Raw genomic sequence first — 10,413 nt, forward strand, 5'->3', positions numbered from 1 at the left:
GAGGGTGCAGTAAGGTGGAAAGGTGGTTCCACTCATGGGAAATGTCATGTATGCATTTTTGGAGGGGCCTCAGAGGGGTGATATGCCCTATGGCCAACACCTACTCAAATTCATGATGTGCTCCCCTATAAACATACATATATAATTAATAGAATCTGGAATCTCAGCATTACATTTCCTGTCACTGATCTATGCTCTAATCCACCCAGACACTTTTCCTTCTATGCCTCCTAGGCTTCGACTTTATTTAGTAGTCTCTGGTGGGGTACCTTGTTGAGCGCTATAAACCAAGGGCTTCTTACCTCTTATAACAGAGGTGGTAAAGTCAAAATCATGCACCACTCTTTTTACCCTCTCATCTTACTCCTCGTGGATGATGGGTCATCCCTGTCTCCTGCCCATTGCCTGGGTCAGAATCAATGCAGCAAGACACAGTACATCCACAGCAAGGCCACTTCACTTAATCTGTCCCCTAATGCAGAAAAGAGAGAAGATTGGGAAACATCTCTTCAGGCTGTATTAAAGTATCATCCATACACATCCACTCTCCAGTTACCCCTATCCCTGCCTTCTCCCTTCCAATATTATGGCATCAAGTAATTGTGTGATGTAAAATGTAAGCTATAAAAGTGGTGTGAAGTAAAAACTGACAAATTAAGAGGGAAGAGAATGTCACTGTGGGTAAACTGAATGGACCACCCAACTGATGTCTGTATGTTGATGGGTCCATATATGGGCAGTCCAGAAAATGGAGGGGCCACTTACAATAAGGTAAATGCATGCACACACACATACTTGGGGCCAGTGACCTACCACCTACCTTGGGGAAGCCTGGACATGACTTTCCCACTGGACCAGAGTTGTGGCCAAATTGGCCCTTTGGTATTTTTTGGGGTCATTATGGTGACTTGTTCAGACCTGATGCCCTTCTTTCCCACATCATGAGGGCCATGATGCCTTCTATGGATTTCTCAAGTGGATGGTGGGGTAGGGGGAACCATGTTTTTTTTTCTATGGGTTTGAAAAGGGCCATTTGGTGTTTATATACATGTACATGTATTTTAATACTAGAATTCAGCTAGTATCACTTCTGGATTCCACAATAGTTAAAAACAAAATCAGCTTCTTTATTTGGATGTCTTTACAAAGTCCATATAAATATATATACAACAGTGGCAATGGGAAGCTAAAAAACACATTATGTATACATTATAAACTGTCCTTATGATGAATTTGGCAAACCTTTAGGCAGTGTTTTTACAAAATGAGTGATATTTCTATAATTATGAAATTAAAATAATAAAATCTGCAAAGTCTGACGATACAATCCTAATACACAGATATTGTCAAGATACTTTCTTGGCTAATAATTTTAATTTCTGCATTTCACTGATGTTCACTACAGACATCAAATCAATAAATCTAAAAAGTTATTTACAGCTTTGTAATACAATGTACCACATAAGTACTTTTGCAAACAAAATTCTTATCCTTCTGTATTTAGTGTTTAAAATTAAGACACCAGTATGAAATCCACCCTCTCTCTCACTAAACCCTCTTAACCACACACCATAACTGTAGGTCATTTGTAAACAAGATGATAATAACTAAAGCTGTTGTTTTGAGTTTCACTGGAGAGGAAAAAAGTCACTGATTGCCAGTTCCTTATGTGAATAGGTGGAAGTACAGTTGAAGCTGACAGAGAGATCTTGGGTCTGGTCTGAAAACTGAGTGTCAAGGGCTGCAACTGATGGAGATGGTATACCATGGTCTGGGATCATATGTTGGATTCATGATCAACAGCTATTACCCTCCTGAATGAAAGTTGAGAGCTCATGTATGCCTAACCTATGGGTAATGCTGTGACCTTACACACACACAGTGGCTTTTGTCTCCAAAGTCTCACAATGGAAAACAAGATCATTTTTAACTTCTGGTTTTGTTTACATCACAAACCATTGTTTTTCATTACTATATCTACACTAATATATAATGAATGATTTTGAGGGCTTCATACCCAAAAAGGTAAGTTCATTAGAAAAATTTGTTAACACAGTAAAGAAAATAATTTGAACAAGAAGATAAGTCTAAAGTTGGATACTCTGGCATGGAGGCAAGTGAAATTCTTACAGAGTTGGAAAGATTTAGAGACAATTTCCTCACATGAAACCTTAAAACCCAAGGTATTTGGATAACTATCTTCTATTTGTCTGTCTGTTCATGAACTCCTCCTAGGGTTTTGGAGATAGACCCCCATAACCATATATATTCTGATACCCTATCACTCCAGGTACTTGGATAACTATATTTCATTTCCAAAAAATTTTGGTTAGGGTTAAGGGTTAAAGTTAGGTGGGGTATGGTTACATAAGAACATAAGAAATAAAGGAGACTGCAAAAGACCATAAGGCCTACACTAGGCAGCTCCTAATACGTTAGGGATTATTCACAAACTCCTAGGTTGTTGCAGATAGATCCCTATAACCATATATATTCTGAAACCTTATAACCCAAGGTACTTGGATAACTATCTTTCATTTGTATCTACTATAATAAAGTAGTAGCCTCTGTCTGTCTGTTTGTTCACAAACTCCCCCCAAAACCATATATATTCACCGTAACCCAGGCTACTTGAATAAGTGTATTTTATTTCCAAAGGGCATCTCCCTCTTCAAATTGATTTTTTCTTACCTTCTTAACATTTCATTTTTGTTACCTTTTCCATTGAGTTATATTTATACGTGTAAATTTTCTCAACAAATTCTATCAAAATTAAAATGATCATCATTTGCCTGCAGCAATGCGTGGGTAATTTGGTAAGTGTATATATATATGTGTATATATATATATATATATGTGTATATATATATATATATATATATATATATATATATATATATATATATATATATATACACACACACACATATAATGTACAGGTACTCCTCGTTTAACGACGACAATTGGGACCAGCGCGCCGTCGTTAACCGAATTGGTCGTTAAGCAAAAATGTATACATATACGTACATGTACTGTATGTACAATGCCCAGCAATACATGTATCTTTATTTTCGGGTATTTTCCCTCTTTTATACAGTACATTAAAGCTTTATTTACTGTTTATTTACGGTGGTTAGGTTCCTAAAATTACCGTATATGACCAAATCCGCGTATGCTGCCATTCCATATTGAATACCTGGGTATTTTTTTTAGTTTCGACCATGGGCGCAATATAGCAATAGAAATTTAATTATTAATTTTGTAAATTAAAATGTATCAACGTAATATGCAATTTTGTGGGCGGAAATGAAAGTAAAAAATACCTTGCTACAAGAAAATATGCTAATGAACGAAGTCGGTAGCATAGCTCGGGACGCCATCTTGTCGTCTGCCAACGTCTCTCACGACGACGACGAGCCGGATGACATTTAATTTGCAGGTAATGATTTATTAAACACAGGTTAGGTTAGTTTAGTTTAGGTTAGACGAATTAATTTATCATCCTTTCATTTCTTCGATATCGGCATCTATCATAACAAACATGGTGTACCATTCGTCCGACATGACTTCGTTACTTACGAAATCTGTTTTAGCATTTTTTTTCATTTCCGCTCACAAAATTGCATATTACGTTGATACATTATAATTTACAAAATTAATAATTAATTTTCTAGTTATATTGCACCCATGGTCGAAACTAAAAATTTACCACTACCGGTATACACTGTACCCCAGGTAGTTTTTGCAGCTTGCAGGATGGTAATGTAGACCTAAGCTTCAGAACACTTTACCTCACAGCTAATATTCACCGTACAAGTTCATTTATAACATCATACAAATTTGCCTCAGCCAACTTAATTATCGGTGTGGAGTGTATTTAGGGATGAAATGGGTCGGAGTGTTTTTATGCCTTTCCCTTTTTGGCTACCTCCCTTGGAAGGGGGAAAAAGCCTTGGTATATGTATGTATAACTTAATTATCGTACACGTCGTAACTTCAGGAGATTTACGTTAAACGACGTCATAAAGCCCGTCGTTACTCCGAGTTGTCGTTAACCGAGTAGGTCGTTAAACGAGGAGTACCTGTATGTATCATTGGTCCTTGAACGAGGACAGTAGATAAAACAGAACACTGTAGGTCCCTGATATGCATACTGACTACCTGTATAAGTAGGGTAGCTAAGAGCATACCTTTTAGACATGGGAAACAAACAGTGACCATCTACAATGTCCCCCAACAGGAAGAAGATATTAGGAGACAAAAGAGAATACTGTAGGTCACCTAATCAGTCAATCAATCATTTGCTTTGAGAGACTCATGGCTGGGGTTGCCAACTCTGTTAAGCTACAATAAAGGACACAAAAACTTGATTGATATTTATCTAAGTGGCTATAGATCATAATAGATGCCAATATTAAATGCAGATGAAAATACAAAAAACAAGAATGAGAAGACATTTATTTTACCTTGATCAAAGAATTTTAATCTTTAAAACTATATTTGCCTTAGCTTTTTGCTGCCTTCAGAAAATTTGTATCATCTTTGATGTTTTTAGCGAATTCCAAGCAACTATCTTTTATGTTAAAATATATGAGTTCATTCTTAATTCAACAGAGCATCAGTTCCTTTCATCTCTCCATTTAGATGACATTAAACTAAAAACTTTCTCATAATAAGATGATGGTCTGAATTGATAGTACAAAAGAAACTATTTTGAAAACATTGATACATTTAAAGTCCATAGATTTCAAAATAAAATACCACTATCTGCTTTTTGTTTTTGAGTTTATGGAGAGTTCAGGGCTTTTGATAATGTCGAAGTTTCTTTAAATTAATACTACTTCATCAAAAAGTTCATCCATCTTTAATTTAAGCTTTCCTTCTAACTTCAAATATTCTAGTACCTCTACAAATTTCTGAAAGTTTGGGAATGAATGGCCTCAGAAACCTAGGTTTGATAATTAGCCGAATGTTGAATATTCATCGAAATCTATTCTGTTTTTCCAAATATCTGATAACATGAAATGTTGGCACTACTATTACAATTTTTCTCGCATAAATTTCACTGGTCTTCTGGTATTTATAACAAATTACGGCTCAATTTTTTTATGGGCTTCATCACTACCTTGTATAATGCGCCATATTTGTTTTGGTTCTTCGTGAGTTCAATTGATAGATGGAGGTATTGCCTTTCCAAATGTCCAACGGCACCTCCTTTCTTCCTCTATTTATTTATTTATTTATTTATTTATTTTTATTTTTTTTTGTGGTGATTCTCAGATTTAGGAACATCGTTTATGATTTTCTGGTTTTCCCTAAATGAACGCATTTTATTAATGGAGAATTGAGTTATACATAAAATGAGGCTATGCGGTATGCGGTCTGCTGTCTGCTGCTCTGTGCTTCTGGTATTGTGCGGACTAGAGTTGACAGAGTCTGCACCCTAACAAGAAATAAATGCTTTCGCAATCACGTCTTGAGAGTAGGAAATTGAACTACCAGTCAAAACTATTTCAAAATAAAGGACAAACAGTGTAATTTCAAATGTCAATAAAGGACAAGGACAAATAGAGCTGAATAAAGGACTGTCCTTTGAAATGAAGGACGGTTGGCAACCCTACTCATGGCTCCCAGGTAGTCAACAAAAGCCACTGGTCTAGCCTGTAAGTCACTCAAGGAAGAAGTATTGCATTGTTGTCTGGATATGTCTAGGGTGGGGCAATGTGAGATGGGGTGTTCAGTGTCCTCTGTCTGATAGTTACATCTAGGGCAGTCTGTTTCTTTAGAAAAAGTCTATACTATGCTTGTACTGTCTTAATGCTGGATGGTGACTTGAGCACCATATAATTTTATGGGTATTATTCACCAGATATACATACTTATACTAATCCCTCTTATAATTAGGGTGGCCATGTTTAAAGCATACTCTTATGCCTAGGAAAAATAGTGACCATCTACATTATCAGTTATTTTTGTCCACTCATTCTGCATACATACATATACCAAGGCTTTTTCCCCTTTACAATGGGGTAGCCAAAAAGAAAAAGGCATAAAATCATTCCCACCCATTCCATCCCTGAATACACTCCACACCCCTCCACCCTCCCTCTTATCTTAGGAGGTGCTAAGATAAGAGGGAGGGTGGAGGGGTGTGGAGTGTATTCAGGGATGGAATGGGTGGGAATGATTTTATGCCTTTTTCTTTTTGGCTACCCCCCTTGTAAGGGGGAAAGCCTTGGTATATGTATGTATGTAGAATGGGTGAACAAAAATATTAAGATGTTGGAACACAGAAGAAATAGATATTACAAAAAGATAGTTGGAAATCAAAGGCTTGATCTGAATGAATTTAAACTGTGTCGGCATTCACATTTCTCTCAGAACATGAAATACAGAGGGAAAAGATTTTTGCACATGCTAGTACCAGTGCTGTCAACCTATTAAAAAAATTCTATTAAGAATTATAATTATCGAGTTTGACTATCGTACATATCCCAATATTCTTTTGTCATCATCTGTGTTAATCTTGATACAGTCCGTTCAAAGGCAAATATTTCTTCTTCTCCAGTGAAAATGTTTATCTGTTTGGTTTCAGCTATTTTTTCCTTTAACCCAAGATCATCCATTAAAGAAAGGCTTTCTTTGGAAACAAACTCTGAATGTCCTTCATCGCCTTGGAATATTTTCGTGTGGGGTACATCACTAGTACACACCAGCCTCACCTGTATGAAAGAAAAGTTACCTCTTAATTATATATTAACCTTCTAAAGATACATTTTATTTCCATCCAATCAGGTGCTACCTAACAAGGTAGCTGGGTATGGGAGAGGTACATCCTCACTCTTCCCTGCTTAAACCATTGCTGAGGTGGTTTGGGTATATAAAAAGAAATAGGAAAGATGAGCAAATACAGTGTGAAGGGTAGACATAGGTGAAAGAGCTCAAGAGGAAGAGAAAAAATGAGGTAGAGAGATGGGGGAGGGGAGTTTTGAATGCATGTGGTAAGGAAGAAACTGTGTTGTGTGTATGTAAAAGAGAAAGAGAGGGGAAAGAGAGGAGAGGGAGGGAGAGAGAGAGACAGAGACAGAGCTAGCTTTGGCTGTTAGGTCTGCTGCAGGGGAGCTGTGCAACATTCTCCTGCTTTGGCCACTTCCTTATAATAAAGGAAAAGGGGGCCCTTGGTACATGCATACTGCTTTCCAAAACATCATTTATGAACTAATTTGGACAAAACCCATCCAGATACGAGATGGGCACAATACATCTTGTGATTAATTTTCATTAAATTCCATCTTATATCAATGAGAAACATGGTTGCAGAAATACATGCATATACCAAGGGCTTTTTCCCCCTTACAAGAGAGGTAGCCAAAGTCAAAAGACATATATCCACTCCCACACATTGCATCACCACATACTCCAATACCATTCACCATCCCTCCTCCCTGTTTTCTTGGCTCCTCCTGGATGACAGGTCATTCCTGTATCTTGCCCATTGCCTTGGGCCAGAACCAATGCAGCAAGACACAACACACAGATACAGGTTGCAGGAATAAAATCATATTTTCCTAGTGTATCATAAATTGTAAATCATAAAGAAAATAGGGGTCATAAAATAAATAAGGGCATTGCCTTTTTCTTTTTGGCTACCTCCCTTGTAAGGGGGGAAAAAGCCTTGGTATATGTATGTTCATTCAGATTAACCCAGAAGATGAGGAACATTAAATTCTTACCACAAACTTACCCTATGGTCATATAAAGTATCAATAAGTGTGATGAATCTCCTTGCCTGCCCTTTTGAGAGTTGGTTTAAAATAGGAATGTCCCTTACGATGATGGTGTGGAAGAAGTGACTTATTTGCAAGTAATCTGTTGCACCTAAGGGCTGAACACAAAGACAATTCATTAGCTACTTACTTGACTATGATAATTTCATCACAACGGAGATAAATCATGCACCCATTAGGCTACTTGGATTTGAGGATGGGCAAAGTATGTATGTTGGTAAAAAAAAAAAAAAAAAAAAAATCACAAAAGTAAAAATACCAAAATTTTCTTACCCTATCACATAATTCAGGAAACGTACAATCAGCAACCTGCCCACACGTCTTTGCAAAAGTTACGTCACGTCCACTATAGGAAAGGGTTCTTGGTCTCACAATATCATTTTCTTGTGAGCATAAAACCTGTTCAAATATAAAAATCTTTATAGTATATGTAATCTTTCTGTATAAAAAAAATCACATGAATCCAATCCAACAATGAGTTTAGGAGGATTTTTGGTAGAAATTTAAAAGATATGACTGACTTTAGAATTCAAGCATTTACAAGATGTGTGTCAATCTATAAACCAAGGGGTTTTTCCCCCTTATAAGGGAGGTAGCCAAGTCAAAAGGCACATACCTACTTCCACCCATTCCACTCCAATCTACCACAGTTTCCTCCCTCTCATCTTAGCTCCTCATGGATGAATGGCCATCCCTGCATCCCGCCCACTGCCCTGGGTCAAATGCAATGCAGCTAGATACAGTACATCCATAGCAAAGGCCGCTTCACTTAATTGGCAACCACCCCTCTCCATCCCCTTAAGCAGAAAAAGAAAAGATGGGGAGAAATCCCTTCGAGCTGCGTAAAAATATCATTCACACATAATCACTCCCTACTCCCTCCATCCCCCTGGCCCATCCTTTCCTTGCATCACAGTATTATCTATACACATTCTCCACTCACCCCTATCTCCTGCCTTCTCCCTCCCTTGCTCAACAGACATTCCCATCTTGCTCAACACCCCTTTCATCCTATCTATCCATCTCATCCTTGACTGTCCCTTCAAGTTCATTCCATCTACCTCTGCCTTCCACACCTCTTTTATTAATATTTCTTCACTCATTCTTTCCATGTATCCAAACCATCCCAATACTCTTTCATCAGCCCTAACTGTCATCCCCTTTTCCACCCCCACTCTCCTCATCTCTCACTCTATCCAACCATGGAACCCTTACCATACTTCTCAAACATTTAATCTCAAACACATTTAAATCCTTCTACTCTGCCTCTCTTGAATTCCAAGTCCCTGCCCCATACAGTGTCACTGGTATAATCACCCCTTCATATAATCTCCTCTTTACATCCATTCCCAGATGCCTATTTCTCATGACACTTTTTAATCCCCCAAGGCATTTACTTGCTTCTCTCAATCTACAATTTACCTCCACCTCCACTCCTCCCTTTCCTGCCACATGCAACCCCAAATACCTAAAGCTATCCACTTCCTCCAGACTCGCTCTTAAGACTTAATTCCAGACTTATTAAGACTTATTACCAGAAGGAGCCAAGATAAGAGGGAGGGATGAGGGTTAATGGGAGTGGAGTATGTGGGGATGGAATGGGTGGGAGTGGATCTTATGCCTTTTTTCTTAGGCTACCTCCTTGTATGGGGGAAAAAGCCATTGGCATATGTATGTATATTATTACTCAGTGAAAGAGAATGAGTTATACAGTAATGACTTAATATCTTATAACACAAGTATTGTGATGCATCAATCATTGTACCTCAGGCATCCAATGGCACACATAAGAATTTGACTCTTATTGAAGTGGTTGAATGAAGCAGCCTTGCTATGGATGTGCTGTGTCTTGCTGCACTGTTTCTGACCCAAGGCAATGGGCAAGATGCAGGGATGACCATCCAGGAAGAGCCAAGATGAGAGGGAGGGAGGAAGCGGTGGTAAATGGGAGGTGGAATGACTGGGGGTGGAATGGGTGGGAGTGGAATTATGCCTTTTGACTTTGGCTATCTCCCTTGTAAGGGGGAAAAAGCCCATGGTATATAAATGTACATATATCTTCTTAATTCTCACTGTCAGATTTTTGGCATGTAGGCTGAAAGTCATACAAACATTAAAAGTGAGGCCCAGATTCATATAAAGAAAAGATAGGGGTAAACCAACTCCAGCTGTGGAAGTGCTGTCTTGCTAGATTGCCTTTGACAAAGCATAATGGTGAGGGAACAGGGGTGACCCTTGTCCATATGGTGCTAAGATGGGAAGGTCAACAAATGGGTTTTTGGTTAGGTGGGAGATAGGAAGAGGGTGAGTGTATCCTTATGACTTGGCCATCCGACTTAAAAGGGATAAGAATTTTTAAGGTATATATATATATATATATATATACATACATACATATACATATCATTATCACAGTAATGAGAAACAGACATTTGGGAATGGATGCTAAGAGGAAATTTTATGAAGGAGTGATTGTGCCGACAGCACTGTATGAGGCAAAAACATGGAACATAAGAGAGGAAGAAAGGAGGAGTTTGAATGTGTTTGAGATGAAGTGCCTGAGAAGTATGATAGGGGTTACTAGGCTGGACAGAGTGAGAAACAAGGTGAGGAGGAGAACAGGGGA

At 38.1% G+C, this 10,413-nt stretch overlaps 1 protein-coding gene across 2 annotated transcripts in view; it reads right to left on the bottom strand.

Annotated features, from left to right (window-relative positions):
• Positions 1-6,212: 6,212 nt before the first annotated feature.
• LOC143024731 (AFG1-like ATPase) overlaps positions 6,213-10,413 on the bottom strand; it is a 41,081-nt gene continuing 36,880 nt past the window's right edge. For both annotated transcript variants that reach the window (XM_076183812.1, XM_076183813.1), the window contains exons 8-10: positions 8,061-8,186; positions 7,745-7,885; positions 6,213-6,722 (exon numbers count right to left, since the gene is read on the bottom strand). In XM_076183812.1, the coding sequence (XP_076039927.1) occupies positions 6,468-6,722; positions 7,745-7,885; positions 8,061-8,186 (522 nt within the window). In that variant the 3' untranslated portion in view covers positions 6,213-6,467. The remainder of the gene's footprint in view (positions 6,723-7,744; positions 7,886-8,060; positions 8,187-10,413) is intronic.

Source organism: Oratosquilla oratoria, chromosome 4, assembly GCF_046742065.1.
Source record: "Oratosquilla oratoria isolate Oo_2021 chromosome 4, ASM4674206v1, whole genome shotgun sequence".
Taxonomy (NCBI): Eukaryota; Metazoa; Arthropoda; class Malacostraca; order Stomatopoda; family Squillidae; genus Oratosquilla; species Oratosquilla oratoria.